The sequence below is a fragment of the Myzus persicae genome, unplaced genomic scaffold (assembly GCF_001856785.1).
Source record: "Myzus persicae strain clone G006 unplaced genomic scaffold, MPER_G0061.0, whole genome shotgun sequence".
NCBI classification, from domain to species: domain Eukaryota; kingdom Metazoa; phylum Arthropoda; class Insecta; order Hemiptera; family Aphididae; genus Myzus; species Myzus persicae.
Genome location: NW_019104266.1, coordinates 1,574,427 through 1,596,446, shown reverse-complemented (window position 1 = coordinate 1,596,446; position 22,020 = coordinate 1,574,427). Strand labels below are relative to the sequence as shown.

The window sequence follows — 22,020 nt, the reverse complement described above, 5'->3', positions numbered from 1 at the left end:
CATAAGTCATAACCCATTAAAGCATTAAAGTTATTACCTATTGTACAGGGACAAAGGCTACCGACCTACTGTGTGAAAAATGTTTATCATCCGACTACTCTTATCTCTCGTTTATGCCAAGTGATGATCGAGATTTGTTGGTTATGATTTGTATGGATTTATTTTATTATTTAATTTTGTAATTCGTGCGGTCAGTCATGAATTCATATTTCATGATCGCTCGAAATTTAAATTGAAACACTTCTTGAACATGTCCCGCAGCAATCCATAGTACAGCTACCAAATAAACGCATATCTGCACCGTTCTAGATTACATTTTGTTATTTTTCTCGACGATCTGATTCACAGTTTTATATATGCATTTGAATAAACACAATAATTGGTAGTATGAAGAGAAGGAATGGCGATTGTGGAAAATCTCGAAAGGCCTTGAAAAGAAACAAATCCGCCACCGAAGGAATCTACTGGAGGTATAAGATCGCATTTGGACGGTTGATGCAATATTAAATGTTGATACTAAACTACAGTACATATTTGTTGTTTCTAGTTCTGTACATTATCTGAAGTTGTTCGGCATTTGGCTCGTTCTGATACTACTTGATTATTTACTACACTTTCGGTTTGAGTACGTCTGGCCATTTTGGCTTCTGTTTCACAAAATTGTTGAAGGAATTAAACATCAAGGATTTGTAAGTATATACATAGATAATGTACAAATTATGTTATTCTCTATGTGACTATTTCAATTGTTAATCACCGTATTCGTGTAGAGAAACAACTATTATATTGCCTAATTCATAGTGAAGAGCTCTCAATTTTCCTGATACTAAAAATGCACATTAATGTAAGTTTCATGTACATTAAATCAACTTAAACTGAACCTAAAAACACTAAAATAATTATATGGGTAGGTAGTTTAAGTCTGTAATCAAAAATCATTATAAACAAGATCAATCACATTGAATACTAAAAAGTAACCTTTAATTTGTAATTTGATACTACAGACGTGTCAATAAAAAATAGTGGTACTTGATCAAGCATTTTTATCATTTTCAATAAAGTTAACAGGAAAAATAGATACCATAGGTCATCTAGTTTTCTTTAATAATAATATTTTTGTAATTTATACTTGCATAGATTTAAATATTGTTGGTGTTTTTCAAGTGATTTATTGATACAAATTAAAATAGTTGTGTCAAGTTTAAGTTATATCAATAAATATGTTAGCATATTATTTTTTAAGTTATAAGATGTTTAATATGTATTCACAAATGAACATAATATATTATTTTTATATTTCTCATGTTGCAGGTTTATACAGTGTTTTTTGTTTGCATTGCATTGACATCAGACATGGTGTGCTTTTTCTTCATACCTGTACATTGGTTGCTGTTTGTTGCTAGTACTTATTTTTGGGTACAATATATTTACCAAGCAGGTTAGTCAAATATTAGTATATATTTATTTCTCATAGTTTTTATTTATTTACCTAATATTTATTGTATACACCATGTAGAAAAATGTGTTTCTTGGCCAGTGGTAACTTTATTAGTCTTGTACATTTATGTGGAGGCTTATATCCGACTGAATAACCCTGACCATATTCCTTATAAATTGGTTTTGTGTAAACCTTTAGCTGCTAACTGGTAAGATACTAAATAATATATATATGTTATATTGTTCACGGCTTTATTCATTAATATTTCATAATAATGGCTTACTAATTTTTAGTATTGGATATCCTGTGGTTACACTATGTTTTGGTTTCAAAAGTTATTTAAGTCATAAATTGAGACAGGTAAGCATCTTAAAATTAATTTAATTTAATTTAAATACATTTAACTGAGTGGTAATAATGTAAATTGTTGTTGAACTAAGACCATGATGCATGTAATGTATATTATTAATCACAATTTTTTTTTAGAAACAACAACATAGGGTTTCTAAAGAAAATGAGTTTTATCAAAACTTATTATTAGATGCTTTGCCGTTTGATAGAATAACCGGCTCCATTATACCTAGTCAAGAAAATGATGATGGAGGTAATTTTATTTCTGTAAATGTAAATTCTTAAATCTTAATACAAAATTGTTTAATTTTACATGCATAGAAATATGGTTGGAATCAATTTGTGAGGTGCCTGCTGAAGACAATGATATACATATTAATAAAGTTATATCTAATGGTAGTGTTCCACATAAGAAACCTGAAAAGCAAGATCCTATATGTACTGAAATACCTAATAAAAAATTAGTAACTAATGATAGATTAATGTAAGTACTTATGACTTAAATAAAATTATCTTAATGTTTGTCAAAGTAGATAGAGTAATATAGAAAATAATTATGTATAGTAATATATAGATAATTTGGTTATTACAGATGTAATAGTAATCAAGAAAATCATGTAAATAAAGAAACAGAAAAAAATAAAAAGGTGACTCCTAAATCGTCATCAACTAAAAATAATAACCATCTAAGGTGTAGTAATCAAAACTCAAGCACAAAAGAATCTACAAAAGCTAAAGGCACCTCACCACTAAGACTAGAAAAGCCTTTAATTGTTGATCCTAAAGACATATATTGTGAAACGTAAGTTTTTAATACATTGAAAAATTCACTTTTATTTAATATGTTTTATATATTATTAGATTGGAAAATGAGTTAAAAAGGCTTAAATGTGAACTTCACTCGTGTAGTCAGGCAGAAAAAGAACTGAGAAATCAGTTAAATTCTGCTTTAGTTGAAAATTCAAATACTTCACATGATTTGACAAGGCTGAAACAAGAACACGAAGATACCAAATCTAAGTAAAATATAACACTATATTATACTTTATTAGATCATATAATATTTATATTTCATTGTAATAAAATTAATTTGATTAGGGTTATCAATTTGGTAGTAACCCATCAAAATGATAGGCAGATGGTGTCTCAACTTGAAAAACGTTTGTCAGATGAAAAACGACTAAGGATTTCATGTGAGTCTCAATTAGTCACAGAAAGACGACAATTAAAAAAAGTTGAAGAGCTTGCTGCTTCTAGATTATCAGCTTTATCTACAAAGTAAATATTTATTTTACCTGTTAATTTTCTAATTAAATACTAAATACAAATTCTTAATTTTATTTTAGACCAGAATGTACAGAAAGCTGTAAGGTTAGACGCAGAGAGCTTGAAAGTGAAGCCAAAGCATTACGCAAAGAACTTAGGATAAAAGATGAGCAGTATGTGGCGGCGCAAAAAGAAGTCAATGTAAGTTTAAATATAATAATAATGACCAATTGAATTAAAATCATTTTATTGACTGTAGGATCTTCAACCGTACAAACAAAGTCAAGATAAAATTGATTTTGTTATGTCTGCATTGTCAACGTTGAAAGACAAAAATGCTCACTTAGAACACAGTCTGAGCGCGGAAACGCGCATTAAACTCGATCTGTTTTCAGCATTAGGCGAAGCCAAGAGACAGCTAGAAATTAAAATTAGTAATGTTTTAAATATAATCATATAGGTATTGGACAATATGATTATATTTATTTTTGTCCTTAGATAAAATTTCATCTCAAGAAAAAGAGATTGAAGAACTTAAGTCTAAAATGGCTCAGACAATGATTATGACGCCACCAAATAACTCATACCATATGGTAAACTCTGTTGGCGGATCGCCAACAATGAGGTTTGGTGGTAGTAATTCACCTCAGTCTAGCCTTGATCCAAATGCCACTATATATACACCCAAGAAAAGTTCACATTTAGTCACTGAAGCTTAATTTTTATAATAAAAGTAAGTATTGTTTTGTAATTAGTAAATACAAGTATGTCCTACAACGCATCTGTTAGAGCAAATGTGGCCAATTCAATAAAAAATTATGGTTGAACTCTTCCAAATGAATATTACTTTTTGTACTTTGTTGACTGTTGTATACCAACTTCTCTATATTGTACAATTTGTTGATGGCTTTAATCTAACTAGTAGCGTATGAGGCATAACAATAACTGAAACCAATAGTCAATAACAGCTGTTCTTTAAAATCTTATTTTATACTTTCTAATAGTGTTAATTGTACTGTTCTAGTGTTTGCATACAGAATTGCAGTATTTTTCAAAAACTGACAACAAAAAAATTAATTCTCTTTTCTCTTTCTCAACAGATAATAATTATTGTACACATTAAATACCTCAGTAGTCAGTGAAGTATTAATTTAGAAACAATTTGTATTGATAGTAATATTCTTTATTAGAATCAGTATTTTTATTGTTTACAAACATTTTACAAATACCTTTGATGATTTAAATAAATCCCTCCCCCTCTCATTTACTATGAATTTGACCTATATTCTTGCACTTCATAATTTATTATGTATCTGTTTTGTTTTGGTATTTTTTCTCAGTTCTTGACCAATGGGGTGCTTCTACTTCAATTTATTTATTTTGTTTATTTGATCTTCCAATTTTTAATGTTTTTTTTTTCTTTTTTTTGCATTTCATCTGTATCAGTATCTTTGTGGTAATAGACACACAAAATCTAAGAAACTTAAAGTCGAAACGAACAAATTAATATTAAGACATAATATGTTAAGTTTAAACTTAGTTCTTTTTTTAACCATTATATAAATTTGTATATTTTTTTTTTGTTCCTAATCAGAAAAAGTCCTAAGGGCCACATAACCCTAAAGGAGTTTTTCTTTGTTAACATTTATGATTGTAATGAAAAGATTGTGATAATTTATAGATGAAATAGCTCCGTTTAAAATGAATTAATGTGTATTGAATAGGTACACACATATATATATTTTTTTTTTATAAAATTAAGACAATATGGTCATAGATTAAAAATACTTTCATTTCGCATGCGTACTTAAAATAACTATTCATTGTTTGTTATTATTTTTTTAAATCGTTTGGTTTTTCATTTTCACTTGTAGTACAACAATAAAAATAAATACTTTTTCAGAGTATATTACTATTTTGAGTTATTTATTCCAAAATCGTACATATATATAAAAAAAAAATAATAATAAATAAAAAAAGATAATAATTACCTAAATTCATTAAAAATCAATGGATTGTTATAAATGGTACAATTATTCAGAATATATTATCTATGCACAATATTATAAAACATAATATATTGTACAAATTACGAGGACAATGTGAATAGAATTGAATATACTCAGTGCTTAGTATGTACATTTCAGATAGCATATTGAATAATTTAAAAAAAAGACCATTATATGTTACGCTTAAAGTAATGTTGATAAAATTAATTACTCATGTACAAAGTTTAAGGAACAGGTGCATCTACTTCAGGACTGCTAGCGTCTGGTTCTTCATCATTATAAATATTTTCAGCCATTTGCCACACCTGAGATAAAATATCATCGTTAACAATAATTCAATTGTACTGGATTTATAGGATATGGATTATATGTTCAATGTTAACATAATTACCTGCATAATATTGTCCTCAGAAACTGAACATATAACCCATGGTTCATTGGGATTCCAAGAGAAGTCTGATATTTTTGCTGTATGGCCACCATGGATGAACTGAACAAATTGAATACCCAACAATTTATAGATAAATGTTTATAATCAAACAATCGTTTTACAATATAATTACCAAAAGTTCAGGAGGGCCGTCATCAGCATCTTCTGGAGACTGTTCTTCGCCTATTTTACTCAAATCCCAAACATGTAAACGTCTATCTGTACCACTAGATGCTAATATAGTCTCATTATGTGGTGACCATTGTACTTGGAATATTTCATCCTTATGTGATTCAAAGGAATGCAACTTCAATTTGAGATTTCTTAAATCCCATAAGGCTACAGTCTAAAGAGAAATAAAAAAAAGAAATTCCATTTAAAATTATCAAGCATTTGTATAAAATAATGTAGCTTACTTTATCAGCACTTCCTGTAGCTAAAATGAATTCTGAATATGGATTAAATGATAAACAATTAACTTCAGCAGTGTGAGCATCAACAGTATGTGATGGCTTGCTTGTATTGTTGGCACGTGTATCCCAAATCATAAGTTTTTGATCATCAGCAACAGAACCAAACAATGATTCATGTAATAAATGCCAAGCGACATCCTAAAAATAAGACAGTTAGTCGCAAATGCTATTTTACAAGACAGCAATTTGTAAGTACTTCAACAACAGCAGTATGTCCAGTAAAAATAGTTTTAGCCTCAACAACTCTATGTTCTTTGGGAGTGGCATTAATATCCCATAGACATATGGTGTGATCATCAGATGCACTTAACAAATATCCGTTCAAATTGGGATTCCATGATAAACCATATCCTTCTTTTTGATGACCTCGTAATCTATTTTGAGATACAAATATTTTTATTTGATTTATTAGGGATGTTTGTTTTATTTATTTTACCTTAGATCTGGTTGGCATTCTCCGTTTGGATCAGGTTTGGATGGATGTTTGGTATAATCAAATACTAATACATCACTTGATGGTGTTTTGGTAGCAATCACACATGGATTTTGAGGCATGTAACGAGCACGGTTTACTTCACCTTCATGGTTGATTTTAATTTCAATTTCAATTTTACCACTTACAGAACCAAATCCACCATATTCTAAAAAAAATAAGTGTCACTTAAAATAATAATAATTTTTTAGTATACAATCTTTATACCTTGTTTTTCTCCATCATAATGCGAAGAATCAAATTGAGCATCTTCATTAGGTAACTGAACACTAGCAATTAATAGATGATTTTGTTCATCTGAAGTATGAGTACCAAGTATTAAACGGTGTATAGAATACTCTTTACCTTCCGGACTACAAAACAAAATGTTATTGAAAAATTAGTAGTCAATATTAATAAAAAAAAATGTGATCTAATTTAAAGTTCATTTAAGCTTGTATTATAATTAATCCATTTGATGCAAACTAATAGTTTATTAATTTAAATTTGATATTAGATTTTTGTACCTTTATAAATCGTAATTTATTACCCATACTCAGTCTCAAAAAAGACCAATACGTTTTTTTGAGTCAGAGTATATATTGATAAATACAAGTACCAGAATAGAACACAGTACAACTACAATCAAAAGCATATAATTAGGTACAATGAAAACTCATTACAACAAAAACCTTTATATAACTATTATTCAATATAGGTTAGTTTACTTTATAAACTTTATGGTTGGTTTATTTTATAAAATGAAGTAGTCACTCTCAGTAACAAAAAAACATTGTACGTTTCAAAATACAATTTCTATGCTATTGGTAGGTACATAATATTAATAGGAACAAATGTAAAAGTGTACAAAAGCGACTTGCATTCTTTTATCATTGACTTATATATTGTTATTAAAATATAAAATATAATTTTATTATTGTGGTAATGTTTGACATTAATCGCAGCATTTGTTATCTAAGCGTAAATGGCAATTAAAAGAAATACATTGGTCTTTGATCAAAACGTGGCTTTATACATATGATAGTAAATGATTTGATGTTCACGTTTTTAAAATAGTAAAACATATACACACATTTATAATTTTTGCATAAGTAAAATGTTGTGATTAATTAAACCCACTATATATCTAACCCTATTACAAAAACTCTCTATAAGGAAAGAAGTCTCTTTTCGTCCCATAAATTTTTTTATGGTTTTCACTGTATTAAAAATCAATATTAACAAACTGATATTTCCAATCAGAATTTGGCGGTGACAATCATTCAAAAGTGTTTGACTTCATACAAGCAGGCACAAAGTCAATCGGTTAATGACAAAACCATATATTAAGATGAATACGGTAAGGACGGATTCAATTACCGAGTAACGTCTGGGAGCCACTGAGCGGTGAGCGACGGCCACTCAAGTGCGTGAGTCATGACCAAGTCGTACAAGAACGGCGTGTTCTTCTTCCATATCTTGTATTCTTCGTTGATGACACGCTCCTCGACCGCCTCGTCAAACGTATCTAGAAAACGCAAACAAAGACTCCTGGAGTTAGTATTACAATCATAACAATTATCAGGACGAAGAACACAGTCCAGGTACTCACCACCTTCCTTGTCTCCCATTATCGCCGCAGGTGGATGCTAACACGCAAATAATCGCAGTAGTCTTTCCTTTACCAGTTGTTGTAGTTGAAATAGTGAGCGTTTCGTCGCGGAGATACGAACGATGAGCACAAGATTTAACTTAAGACCGCGACGTGTACAACGCGCACTTTCGGTGCGGAAATAGTGTGACGCTGACGCGGGTCGCAGGACGGCGTCACGATGATAGGCGGAGAGAAAAAGGAAAAACAATAAATTGCGCCAAAAACACACGAATATAAAGAGAGATGATAATCGAAAAACGCCGAATGAAGTTGGAAGAGCACGGCGAATCAGAAAAAACTATGGTCCCGCCGCGGTCCAGCCGGCAGTGTGGCCAACACAACGACAACGCACCGGACACGCGCTACCACCACACATTTATTACTTGCTTTTATAGACATATATTATAAGCATTTATTAATTTATAAATGTCTATGCTAGTAACGTAAATATATTATATATAATGTATTACAGACTGTAAAGTCTAACTGACTAACTAAGATATAAGGTATAATAATATGCCTTATACAAGCAATGATAAATTGTATGGAAAGCGTAGTAACACAGAGAGCGCTTTTTAATTACTCGATTACTCTAGCTCCGCACGGTGATGTGAGGTAGCAGGGTAAGATATATATATTCACTGCAACATGTTGTTACGCAGCCCGGTTTGTAATGGTTGTAGATATTCTAAAACCGTGGTTTAAATCTGCATCACTGAGTACGGACCACGATTTAAGATAGTCCTATATATATATAGGTTTATAGCTGCATCATAGGTCTATGCAACACTGGGAAAGTTAACTATTCTTGGAAACTCGTTAAATTTAAGTTAATATAAAAAATTCAAGTTAAGTTTAAAGTTTAAGTAACTTTTCTTGTCTTTTAAACATGTAAAAGTTATAGAGATGACAAGATATAGAAAATAATACAAAGGTAAATTTTAACAAATGCCGGAAAGATGGAAATATAGGGGAATGATAGTTTTAAAGACAAAATAAAGAAGCAAACAGTGTAGTTAGAGAAACAAAATTTAACAGGAACTTACCATGACCTGTGTGATAGCTAAGAGGCTAAAAATCAAAAAAAGGAGAAAAAGAATTCTATAGGTTGGCTAAGATCCTAGAAAATGGTCCAGAGATTTTCAGAATGTTTGGTGTATGAAAAGGGAAGAAAATAAAGTTGAGATGAGTTATGAAGATGTGAAAAAAAAGATGGGAAAGTATTTCGAAGAGCTGTTAAATGAAGAATTTTAAAAGGAGGAAACAAAGGAATAAGTGTGGAATTTAGGTACGTTCGATTAAATTAGTGATGGTTAAGTGTTCGGTTAGGAAGATGAAAATTATGAAAGCGGTAAGACCTGATGTAGTACCAACAGAGGTACAATCGGTTTTACGTAGGTAATTAATGTGATGACTATAACTGATTTCTTTAATAAGATGTTAATGGAAAGCAAAATTCCAGAGGAAAGAAAAAAACTATTGTAGGCACCAATAATCATGGAGAATAAGTTGAAAATGTTGAAATGGTTTGGTCATGTTATGAGGAGAAGTGTCTGTCAGAGGTTTGAAAATGAATGGTGGAAGACCAAAGAATAAAATGAATAAATAGCTGTACAGAATAAAGAATAACACGAAAAGAGCTGGTGCGAGTAAATTTGGGAGGGAGTTGAGTCTTACGGAGGTATAGAATAAGAGTGACCAACCCCAAATAGTTGTGGGTGATGGCGAAGAAAAAGATAAACAATACCAAAGAAGAAACGGACATATCTGCATAGGACAGCCAATGGTACTTAATTTCACTCAATGACGACTATTCACACTTTCTATCAGTATACTTTATGTCTGAGCACAAGCCACAAGGAAGCAGCTGTCATAATTATGGACTAGGCACATAAAAACTACAGAAGTTAAGTTTGAAAGAAAGATATCAAAGATTAATTGGAATAATTGAGGAGAATAAACTTCAAGACAGCTAAGAGATTTTTTCAAACTCAATGACACCGAAATTGTGTACACCATCCCATATAGTCCATATTCAGAATATTATAGAGTTACATAGGTTATAGAGAATCAATAGAACAACAATAATTGGAACCAAAAAGAGCACTCCAAGGAATTACTCCAGCAAGAGGCGCTGAACTGTGGTAGAAAACCAGTGTCAACGTTGAACACTTTACAACAGTTTTTGGCTATAATGCATTTGTAAATTGTAACACATTTCTGAAGAAAAAAGAACATACTCAAAAAAGGCAATGGTTGAATACACACATAATGGGTACAGAATATGATAACCGGACAATAAAAGGATAGAAGCCACCAGGAACGTAATGTTTGATGGTGCGTCATCATTTTCAGCCAAAATGTACCCTTCCATAGTTTAATTGTTATAATTTTAAATTTTAAAGAAAACTTACTGAACGAAAAGGAATTGTAAGTGTTGACTGAAAAGGGAAGGGTACATTTTGGACAAAAAAGCCTTTTGATTAAACTGAATATAACATAAATTAACAAACTGATGTCCCGAAATAAGTCACACAAGCAACAAAAACTAACAAATAAAAAATAGATCACCAAGAAAATAATTCACAGTCAACAATGACAAATGAAGAAAAATAATTCTAAAGAATACGCGGAACCAACAGATGTCAGTAAGGAATCAACAGATAAACAAGAACAACGAGAATAAAAGGAAAAAACAGTACTGGCCACGGACTAGGGTCAAGAGACTACATATAGTGCTTAACGTGAAATCCTTCATCAATAAAATACCAGAATATGACATGAGAAACCAATAGGACAAATAAAATCGACTGTCAACGACGAACTTGCATCTCTTATAAAAAAAAAACCACACATGGCCACCAATAGACAAAATACATGAAGGAATAAAGATTATTGGCTTCAAAGTACTCTGTATAAAAATAGACGGCGATGAGAGTATATCAAAGTACAAAGCCGTAGTCATGAAAGGCTTCGCACATAAAAAGGTGTTGACTACACTGAAACTTTGGCAAGAGTAGCAAACTAACAACCATAAGAATATTACTTGCTGTCTGTACAGAATTAAACATGCATATTCATTAGATGGATTTAAGAACAGCATATTTTTAAATATAAAACTTAAAGAAACAGCTAGTAAATAGGTAGGTATAAATAATAAATATTCCTGCGGGCTGCAACAATGATAAATACAAGCACTTCAAAAAGTCCCTATACTATTCAGTTTGACGCAAGCATCCAGATGATGGAATGACTGGATGAATAAAATGAAAATATCTCTAGGATTCTTTCAATCATCATAATATTATGACTAGTGTAGTAGTGTCTAAACTTCGTATTCAAGAGACAACAACTACATTCTCAAACACTTGGACAATATCATAATCGTGGCCCGTGGGAAATCATATAAACAAATGTATAAAACTGAAAAACAACCTTAAAGAATAACTTGATTAGAAGGTGGAGGCAAATTTAAAACTTAATAGCTACCTACCACGGTTTTCTATTTTCAAATAAAGTACGACAAAATTACCTAAATAGGAAAATTATAGTAAAATCTAAGAAGTCTTGAGCTGTGGTGGGGAAGCGACCGAACCGCAGCGACAAGTACAAAGTTGGGAACGCCGGTCGCGGGCGAACCGGACGTCTCTTCTAGCCGGTGCGATTTGTTTATTTATTTGCTTATCAGTGATACATATTCACATTGATAACAACAATACGCGTTTAATAATTGACTGACAATAATAATAATAATCATTATTATATCAGCTACAGCGAATTCCTACACGACTCGTGGAAAATCTGTTCGGGCCTGTATCGCCTATTCGCCTTGATTCGCTTGTCGCAGCAGCAACGACAGCAAACAATTATAAAGAGTCGTCAGGTGCATTTCCATCCCCCGTGGATTAGAAAAAGTTATGTTACAATAACACAGTTTAAGTGCACGTATGATGGTTTTGCGCTTTACCATACAAGGTAATTCGAGTTTCGACATTGTCCTAATGTCACCGCTGTCGGGTTCAATTCAACTAATTTTATTTTATTTTCTTCTCATGAACGCTCTTCAGGAGAAACACTATTGAGTAATTATTATTATGACGGACAGTCAAATGGTAATCGTGAACACGGAACGCGATGTGGAACACACCCGAAACAGTTCAGCGACAGAGGCTTCGAGCACGGCTAGTGACTCGCCTACGCCTACCAACAGTGTTCAGGATAAGAATTGGGTTCATTGGCACGGACCAAGTAATGAACTATTAACATAATTAAATACATAACATGCAATTTATCTATTTTTTAATTATTTAATATCTACCTGTTGAGCACTAATAAGACCTTTTTTTACATTGAACTAGGTTAATAAATAGGTAGATACTAAATACAAGTAATATGTATTATTAATATAACTCAAAAACTAAATATTTTGTCATGATTGCGTCTTTTTGATAAATTCAAAATATTAATTTTATATACATTGATGCTTTTTATTTGTATTTTACATTATTTTTTACATTCATTCTGATTGAAAATCATAGCTGTGTAAGGAAAATCAAGAATTTAATTTTTGGTATAATGATTAATATTGGATGTTCCATGATGAAAGTACACCATAATTGTACTTCAAAAAGTATTGCTATATTATATTGTCTTTATATCAAAATAAATTGATTTTCTAGCATGGGGTGATGAACAGCGACAATTATTGGGTACTGAAGAGGAAGCAGATTCATCTGACTGTGAAACAGTTTCATCTGCAAATGGTATTGGAATTTGGAGTATGAATGAGGAACAGAGTAAATATTATGAAGAACAATTTGCATCAATGCAGCCTAATCCAAAATCTTTACTGAGTGGCTCAATAGCCCGATCATTTTTTGAAAAATCACGTTTGCCATTACATGAACTTAAAGAAATATGGTATATTTGTTTTAAACTTTTATTATGGCTTTTTTTATTTTGACTTATTTTTAGGCAATTGTCTGATGTAACCAAAGATGGAGCTCTTTCATTAGCTGAATTCAAACTGGCCATGCATTTAGTTGTTCTTAGACGCAACAATATTGCTCTTCCTAAGAAACTACCGCCATCATTAGTGCCACCAGCTGTGTCACCAGTTCAGATAAATATTACAAATAATACTATTGTATCACCAACTTGCAGTATTAAAAGCAAAGAAGTAAACACTTTTTAAAACTGTTTGTTTAAAATCTTAAACATTTAATTTAATTTTTATAGTGGACAAAGTTTATTGATTCTCCAACTAGTTCATTATCATCACCTGGACCGAAGCCAGTGAATTTTGATTTTCAAAAGTCCTCTGTTGAACAAGTATGTCATTGTCATAATTTAATTACACATTTAATTGTACATTATAATATGCTTAATTTTTTAATTGGCTTTAGTTATTGAATTGAAACATTAATTAGTTTCATTTAATTGTTTCCATTTTTTTGTTTTGTTTTTTAGAGCTGTGAGCATAAATATTATAAAAGTGGGTCAAAGCATTAGTGCTCAGTTTGAAATAGTTTCAGAGCTCATTTAAATGTTGAAATTACATTAAATTTGAATAAACAATACAAAAAAAATCTAATAATTGAAAGACTTTGTTAAATTATTTTGTATTATTTATTGATGAGATGGATACTTAGTTTTCTATTTAAAATAAATTTGTTTAGAACAAAATATTTTAATGACATGAATAATTTTCTTTATAATTGCTCATGATTAAAAAAAATGTAATATTTATGTATTTTAAATATCACATTTATACTGAATCTTTAGGCCTACCTTGATTAATCATAGAAATATATTACATATGTATATATTAAGATACACCTGAGTATGTTTTTATCCAAAAAAAATGTATTCTGAATTCAATATTCTATAGCAGTGGTTCTTAACTTTTTTCGAATGACGGAACAGTTAACATTTTATAAGATTTTCGTGGAACACAGCCGTAAAATAAAATAGTAATGTACTACATTTTTTAGTTTTTTTAATATATTAACCTAAAATTATTCTATACACTATACAGTATATTGTTATAAACGTCTTATACTTTTGTGTGTTGGAAGTCCATAAAAGTCAAAATATTAAGACAATGAAATTAAACATTTTTTTTTTTGGCGGAACACTTATACCAAGTCTACGGAACACCGGTTAAGAACCACTGCTCTATAGCATGTATTTCAACAACGATTTTGAAAAAAGCTATAGATTATTCTTTACAGTGAAACCTCCCCTAATAGACATAAGTAAATATGATAATTAGTAATTACTAGGGCTGGGATTTTAATGTACTTAACATTGTTTTCTAAAGCTTACTATGATGCTCATATTGTCACAATTTGTTCTATATACTTTTGAATGAGAGGCTAAGAATATTTATTTTTTAGTTTTTAGGTCATTATCTTGTAAGAGATTTTAAAGTAGGTACTTGTAATTCGTGTTATATTATCGGACAAAAGTTGAAATCTCAGAACGTATGTAACAACTCTGGTAACGTTTCCAATAAAACAAGTTAATACATTATAGCTATCTGTACAACTTTTATAAAAATGAATACTAATACTACTAATACTTGTTTAAAACACTTTTTAAAAGAACAAATTTACACTTGTCATATATTTTTTTTATAAATTTAATATAATAGGGCATAATATCCCAGTCCTAGTAATTAGTATACATTTTATTTTTTAAATTATACGAAAAGAGAGGAAAATGATGGAACCCAAGGTGATATATAGTTTTAGGTTAATAAATCAACTATATTTTCTTTTGGGTCGATAGGTGGGATTTATGCGTTGTGTATTGGATAACATTTTTGATACTAATGGGTTAGTATGGGAGTATAGTTTGGAGTAAAAATATGTGTAATATTTGGTGGCTAGTGAGTTAACTGATTCTATTTTAAGGTGTTTAGTGTGGAATTAGATACAAATCAACGTACAGAGGCTATCATATGAAGAGTGATCGATTGGCATATTGGTATGGTACAAATTTGGAAAGGCTTGGTACAGCCACGAATTTGATTTGCATATGCCCATATGTGACACAAGATAGATATGTACATAATAAGTTTGGTGATGATGAGAGCTTAGATTTTAAAATTGGATAAAATAGATGTAGTCTGTTGTTAAGGGTTTTCCTTTTCAGTTTAATTTTTATAGTTAAGTATTAATTTAAAAAAAAATTATTATTATTTTATATCAAAGGTATTTACTATACACTGTGTATAGATAGTTTTTTTTTTGTTTATGACATTATTTATATTTCTAATTCCAATCGTTTTGTTAGGAAATCACATGATTTGAATATAGACTTTAATTTTAGATTGCTTGTATGTAAGAACTTTGTTTAACTTATTTCTGTTATGTACAATATTCAGGATCCAAAAATCCTTCATCCAGTTGCAGTTCGAGTTACACCTGGTATTGATAATTGTTTGGAAGACCAAGAAAAAGAAATACTGTCAAATAATGTTGAAGAAATGGTTTTAATTAAATCAATTCAGAGGCCTCAAGCTAAAAAGCTTAGCAGCCGTATGTATTTTTTAAGTTGCTAAGTTATAACTTTTAAAATGATCAGGGCTTTGCACCCGAATCATTTATTTGAGTTTGGGGTTTTGGATGCTAGATATATTCGGGTATTCAAACCTCAACATTTAAAATTTAAACAAACTTTTGGGTTTTAATAACTGTTATTATTCAGATTAATATTGGTTAATACGGTTAATGAGTAGTCTGCGATTTCAGGAAAACCGGTAAATATAGCAATGTATCACAATATTTGTTACTAAATTATTATAATATCACTTGGGAAGTTGGATGGCAAATAATACTAGGTATTAATAAATTATTGTTATTATTACTATTTGGTGTCAAGTGTCAATACGTTGTTCTGTTGAGACCATATATATTTGATTTATATTGCTATTGACTATATTTGCATTTATTTTATATATAATATAATTAATATGTACTAATAAAGTAATAAATTATATTTTATAATTATATTATAAGAAATAATTTAGTATCATGTGATTTGGCTTAATCGGAATTAATTATTAATGATTTTATTGGATTTTATTTTTAAGGAAATATTTATTAACTGTACCAATAATTGATTGTAAAATTGTTCTTGTTAATACTATTGTTATTATTAAACAATTAACTACAAAATCGAACTAACCACAAGAAATACATATAAAATGTAATATCATACGAAGATAGTAAAAAATAAAAATAATTCGGGTTTATGGTTAACCAGAATATATTATTCTGGTTTTGATTAATTTGGATGTTTTGAAAACAGAATGATTCAATTTATATGAGTTTATTGTGTTTGATTTTTTAAAGGTTTTTAGGGGTGTTAGGAGTTCCGGTTAATTCAGGTGCACAGCCCTGAATATGATTCATTTTAGTTTTTAATGTATTATTTAAATATTATTTATAATAATGTGAATAGAATACTTAAAATGAATCATTAATTTCATACTTTTTAAAATATTTATGTTTAGATGTCGGACCAGGTGCTCTACCACCTCCACCTTTACCAACATATTATGGTGAAGATATGTAAGTTAAGCATATTTTTAATATTTGACTAATGTTATATACATTTGAATGTATTGATATTTTTTTGATTCAAAATATTTTACTATAGGAATTCAGGGCCTGCAAGTTTACCAGTGGTAATAGCAAAAAAAGAACCTCCACCACCTCCACCACCACGGCCATATCGTGCTCACATGCGTAGTTCCTCTCTCGATCTCAATAAACTTGGTAATTTACTTTATAAGGCAATCAATAATTTTTATTTTTACTATTTATTATTTAATATATATATTTTAGGCAAATTTGGGGCTGTTAGTTCAACTCAGGGACCTCCAGTTGTTCCTCCAAGAATAACTCCTAGTCCAGTAAATAGTATAATATTCCAAGTATCTAATATAAGTACATAAAAAGTTATTTATATTTTAGAATTCAAATGTTGAAATTAATGGGTTGAGACAAAATTGTGAGAGAACTGAATCTGGCCAATTTGCTGATTTTGCACAATGTCCTGGTGCTTTTCAAGTTTACAAAAAACCACGTAAATTTTTATTTTACTACACAATATTAAAAATGATAATATCTTTTACAAGATAATTCTTCCAACATTATATACAATCATTTTATTGTGAAATATCAGATTATATTTAGTGGTTATATAACGGACTATAAAAAAGCAATCTTAATAGTTTCAGAAACACAAAGTAATGAAAATTCTTCTACAACTGGATCAGAAATACATGGTGTACAGCCATTAGAGTCATCTTCATCTAGCAAGTAATTAAGAAATTAAAAAAAATATAGCTTATAAGTTAAATAACTTTTGAATAAATAAAAATAATAAAAATTTTTATATATATATTAGATTGGAAGAAAGAAATGCTCATTTACGTCTAGTCTATCAAGAGTTACAAAAACAATTGAATGATTTACGCGAAGAACGCGCTGGTTTACAATTGCTCTTGGATACCGTTCATAAGTCATCTCCACCCTCATTTTAACCATTTGTTTTGCCTTGGTCTTATATTATCAACAGATAAGTACACTTCATCATCATTAACACTTTTTAATATTATTATTATTAACAATGATCTTGATGAACCCATTATCACTATGTTTTAATTATCACAAAATATTGTTAATATTAATAATATAACCTATTTATTTATATTTATTATCATACTTATCTGTTTGGTTTAATATTATAATTATTATTTAAATGTATTGTTACTTTTTTTTTTGACCAAGCATCAATAGATACATCAAATATTAGATCATGTTTTTAATTGTGACATTTAAATTTTAAATTTTGATGTATTTACTGTTGAACTTTATATGTGATTATTATTATTATTATTTATTCATTATTGTATTAATTATTTTACCTTTTGTCTATTGTAATATTGGTATAATTTAGTTATAGAAACTTTAAATAAATAATTATTATTAATTTAATTTCTCTGCGCTCCATTAATCAATGAAGTACATATTATATATTTCATATTATTTTTTCAATTAATGAATTACATTTAGGAGTGCAGAGTAAAATAAAATAAGAGATTCTTTTTTTTTTTTTTTAGAATACTTGTGCTAAATAAAAGAAAAATAAGAATCTTTTATTATTGCTATATGATGAATGAATACGTTATTTATTAATAAGACAAATAAAGGCAGCTTCTCCATGCAGAATTCATTAATTATTTTGACAAAGTATATTATATATCATATTATTTCAGAGTAATATATTTATAAATATGGTTTATCTAAAATTGTTGTTTTGATATAATATATATATATCCATTATTAATTACATCGTTAGAAAAGATAGTCGCAGAATACTCAACAAATGTGTTGTTAATGACACAACCCACAATCAACAACATGATAATATTAATATCAATATTTATACAAAAAAAACTAAAAATATAATAGAAAATGCTGAATGTCAAAAAACAGCTCAAAAACAGTAAATATATTTTTGAAATTTTGAATTTTGAACAATTCAAATTTCTACAGTTAATACTTTTTGATTTACAACAAAAATCTAAAATGGTTTTATATAATATAATTATTTTTACATGGAAAGAGGACATATACAATTTTGTCAACATTTTAACTTCAGACAATTATAAATTATTACTGTGGATTTACTCTCAAGTTTATTTTTTAAATTGCACTATTAACAACTTAGACGGAAAGTTGCGTATAACATTTTCAAGTTTTATGACCCAGCAAACATTTTTGATGATAATAATTTTTAAAGAAATTATCCAAAATGAAAATTTTTTCTCAATAACTCAAAAAGAATCAAAACATTTGTGTGTTAAGAAAATGCCAATATTAACATTTGATGAAAATTTTATATAAAATAACATGGAAACCTCAAAATGATTAAGGAAAAATGGTTATATTTTTTTTTTAGTTACGTACAGCAAAAAAATTCCTATTTTTCCTTGATTATTTTGTGGTTTTCCACGTTTTTGTAAATTACTTAGAATTTTTTTATATTTTTAAATTAAAACAAAATAACTAAAAACTTTATTATTGGTTTTAAATTTTAATGTATAATTTCGTCAAAATTTGAACTTAAAATGTCTGTATAAAAAATAATTATACATTTATACCTATATGGATCTTTAATATTTATCAACTGCTAATATAACGACTTATAGGGAATCTTGTATTCAATTTTCAAGCTTTTAACCCAACGAGTAATATTTTATTGACATTTATAGAATACAAAATAAAAAAAATAATTAAAATGTTCATATGTCTCTAAGATAACTTAAAACGATTAAAAATATTTTGAAAATTTCATCGAAGATAAAAAAATAAACATTTTATGAAAATTTCAATTAGGTACCTACCTACTGTTATTAGTTGTTAAATAACAACGAAATAAGAAAATCGTTACATGAGGGATTTGGACCCATTTCGCCGAATCCCATCTCACCGAAACATAATAGAAATTTGTTTCTAAAAAAAAATGTATATATCATTTTACATATTTATTAAAAATATATAAACATTCATCCAAACGACAAACATTTCGAGTTTTACTCGAGATGGAAGTGGTAGATAATTGCTTCTAGATTTTCCATGATTGTTATTTGTCCATTTCCTAATTTGAATTCAAACATACATTTTAGGTATTAACATATCATAATTATTTAATTAATCGGTGTATACAGTTCTTTTGCAGTTTTTAATCTTTTTTTTCTAACGTTTTGTATATTTTCCTCATTTGTGGAGGATGATTACATTTTTTTTGAGCTAGAATATCAAACTTAAAATTGTGTTGCTGATTTTTTAGTTCTTTAATAAACTTTTGATGAATTTTATATGACTAGAACTAGTAGTGGCGAAAATGACTGCAGACTAAAGCTTGTGACTGTGCGTAAACCAATCATTATATGTGTAAATTTTGTAGATGAAAGTTTTTATTATTATTGTTACTTTATCATCGATAAGATTACAGAACGATGTTTCCGCGACGATGTCACCTGCTTTACTTCCCGCTTTAATAATTTATAATACTTTTCTTCAAAACCGCTAGACATTTTTGGTTTTTAATAAAGTTAAAATGTCGATATTATATCATTAAAATCAAATTCAACACTCATTTTTCTAGTCGTTAATTCCCAGGGTGGATTGCCTACCCATCCAAGCTATGATAGTAAAAACCTATGATTTTTCGGCTAGGATAGGAATATAGGATAGGATTTGGCGAAACGGGATTTATTATCAATCTATATACAACTGGTTTTTTGTCGGCAAAATGGGATGAAGCGCCATGAGGATTTGTTTTACGGGTGAATGTCCAATGTCTAATTTAACTTCAAACCCTTTTGAAAATTAATTTGACTTTCCAGTATATTCTTTTTTTGATAAATGTAGGAAAACGTAAGGGGAATCTTGTACAAGAATTTCAAATTTTATACATTCATAGAACATTTTTTATTAATTTTCTAACTCAAAATAATTTGCCAAATGTCGGGATATGCTGAATTTTGTCAACATTTTAACTTCAGACGCCCATAACACATTATTTTAGATTTACACTTAACTTTTTTTTTCCCCCATTAATAACAACTTACGAAGAACGTAGTTCATTTTAAAATTATTTGTCATAACTAAAAAAAACCTAATAAAACTTAAAATTTTCTTACGTCTATAAATAACCCGAAAAGCATTGCAATATTTCAAAAACGTTTTGGTGCATATAAATTGTTAATATAAACATTCAGTGAAAATTGAATTTATCTATGGTTTCAAAGAGTTACACTAAAAACCGAAATTGATTTTTCAAAAACTAGTTTTGGAATGCCTCAATTTTATTTTTTCGCGGAACCCCGTAATTGGGTTCCATACGTTCATATAGGTTTCAGAAGAGATTTATATATTTGTAATTTAGTTTTTAGGGTTGAGAACTTATTTTTGGAGAGATACTTTTAAATATCGTGTATACGGACATTAGGTATTAATATTTTTTTTCTCATAGGATTTTGTCAAGTTAATCTTTTGTCGAGGTTTAGACTTAAGTATTTAACAGTATCAAGAGAAGGGGTAGGTAGATTATTAATAGCCATGTTAGTGAAAAGTCTGTATCTCAGGGTGAACGTCATACGAACGGATTTATTATTGTTTAGTTTTAGTTTAATTCGCCATTTAGTGTACCATTCAGATTGTAGGTTTAGATGAGATTGTAATTTTTTTGAAGCAATCACTGGGTCTTTGTGTACTGATAAAATAACTTTGTCGTCGCATATTTGTCGTAATATAGGAGAAAGAACACCTCCTTGAGGAACTTCAGCACTAATTAAGGCTATATTTGATGTGGAGGAGCCTTGGTGTACCTACTTGGAAATGTCGGTCTGTTAGACATAATTCCATTAGTAGAAATAGATAGAAGAATTAGAAGAAATTTACGGAGTTTGAACAGAAGACCTTCATCTCAGAGTCTGTCGAAAGCGGAAAGCCTGGGAGTTGGTACATGTCTAAAAAGGCACAAGTACAACAGTAGGTAGCATTTAATTTCAAGTGAGGTAGAGACTGCATCGACTTATGAGCTTAACAATTAAAATATGTCCTGATGATGTATTATACGTATATATTTTAGGTTTTCTGGTGATGCATATATCACATTAAACGCATAGGTCAATCTACGCCACTTCCCCATCCCCTCAGGCCTCAACCATGTGTAGGCCACTGTATAGTATTACCATAGTACCTTTTTTTTTTTTTTTCCTGTTTTAACCGACGACACCGCGGGATCTGCTTTCGCATTGCTTCCGCGGCGCACTACCATAGTACCTAGCATAGTCTATATGTACAGAATACATATTTACTTATTTTGTATTATAAACCTCAAA

General features: G+C 29.3%; 3 protein-coding genes across 4 annotated transcripts; 2 read left to right on the top strand and 1 right to left on the bottom strand.

Annotated features, from left to right (window-relative positions):
• The first annotated feature begins 168 nt into the window (after positions 1-168).
• Positions 169-4,827, top strand: LOC111040621 (macoilin-1-like). Of its 2 annotated transcripts, none has more exons than XM_022324577.1 (14): positions 169-470; positions 548-689; positions 1,312-1,438; positions 1,517-1,646; positions 1,732-1,798; positions 1,925-2,042; positions 2,111-2,273; positions 2,382-2,591; positions 2,651-2,809; positions 2,888-3,067; positions 3,136-3,256; positions 3,315-3,489; positions 3,554-3,788; positions 4,502-4,827. In XM_022324577.1, exons 1-13 carry the CDS (start codon positions 388-390, stop codon positions 3,772-3,774), a joined length of 1,896 nt encoding a protein of 631 aa, XP_022180269.1. In that variant the 5' UTR covers positions 169-387; the 3' UTR covers positions 3,775-3,788; positions 4,502-4,827. The 2 variants fall into 2 exon arrangements, with proteins under 2 accessions (XP_022180269.1, XP_022180268.1); XM_022324576.1 differs by having other exon boundaries at positions 208-470; positions 4,080-4,827.
• Positions 4,828-5,026: 199 nt separating this feature from the next.
• On the bottom strand, positions 5,027-8,359 carry LOC111040664 (histone-binding protein RBBP4). The gene is made up of 9 exons (XM_022324653.1): positions 8,052-8,359; positions 7,820-7,967; positions 6,668-6,813; positions 6,404-6,608; positions 6,164-6,341; positions 5,911-6,105; positions 5,628-5,840; positions 5,456-5,554; positions 5,027-5,369 (listed from the first exon to the last, which is right to left on the bottom strand). Exons 1-9 carry the CDS (start codon positions 8,068-8,070, stop codon positions 5,289-5,291), a joined length of 1,284 nt encoding a protein of 427 aa, XP_022180345.1. The 5' UTR covers positions 8,071-8,359; the 3' UTR covers positions 5,027-5,288.
• Positions 8,360-11,836: 3,477 nt separating this feature from the next.
• On the top strand, positions 11,837-17,984 carry LOC111040670 (ralBP1-associated Eps domain-containing protein 2). Its single transcript, XM_022324660.1, has 12 exons — positions 11,837-12,068; positions 12,161-12,341; positions 12,773-13,013; positions 13,068-13,272; positions 13,332-13,424; positions 15,484-15,637; positions 16,615-16,672; positions 16,761-16,879; positions 16,949-17,016; positions 17,078-17,189; positions 17,338-17,425; positions 17,514-17,984. Exons 2-12 carry the CDS (start codon positions 12,188-12,190, stop codon positions 17,647-17,649), a joined length of 1,428 nt encoding a protein of 475 aa, XP_022180352.1. The 5' UTR covers positions 11,837-12,068; positions 12,161-12,187; the 3' UTR covers positions 17,650-17,984.
• Positions 17,985-22,020: the final 4,036 nt, after the last annotated feature.

Coding starts and splice junctions, on each gene's coding strand:
- LOC111040621 (XM_022324577.1), top strand. CDS start 388: ATGAAGAGAAGGAATGGCGATTGTGGAAAATCTCGAAAGGCCTTGAAA. Junction 1,647..1,731: donor AAACCTTTAGCTGCTAACTG/GTAAGATACTAA, acceptor ACTAATTTTTAG/TATTGGATATCCTGTGGTTA. Junction 1,799..1,924: donor TAAGTCATAAATTGAGACAG/GTAAGCATCTTA, acceptor ATTTTTTTTTAG/AAACAACAACATAGGGTTTC.
- LOC111040670 (XM_022324660.1), top strand. CDS start 12,188: ATGACGGACAGTCAAATGGTAATCGTGAACACGGAACGCGATGTGGAA. Junction 16,880..16,948: donor TCTCGATCTCAATAAACTTG/GTAATTTACTTT, acceptor TATATATTTTAG/GCAAATTTGGGGCTGTTAGT. Junction 17,190..17,337: donor TCAAGTTTACAAAAAACCAC/GTAAATTTTTAT, acceptor CAATCTTAATAG/TTTCAGAAACACAAAGTAAT.
- LOC111040664 (XM_022324653.1), bottom strand. Junction 6,814..7,819: donor TGGCTCCCAGACGTTACTCG/GTAATTGAATCC, acceptor TTTGTTTTGTAG/TCCGGAAGGTAAAGAGTATT. Junction 6,609..6,667: donor TTATGATGGAGAAAAACAAG/GTATAAAGATTG, acceptor TATTTTTTTTAG/AATATGGTGGATTTGGTTCT.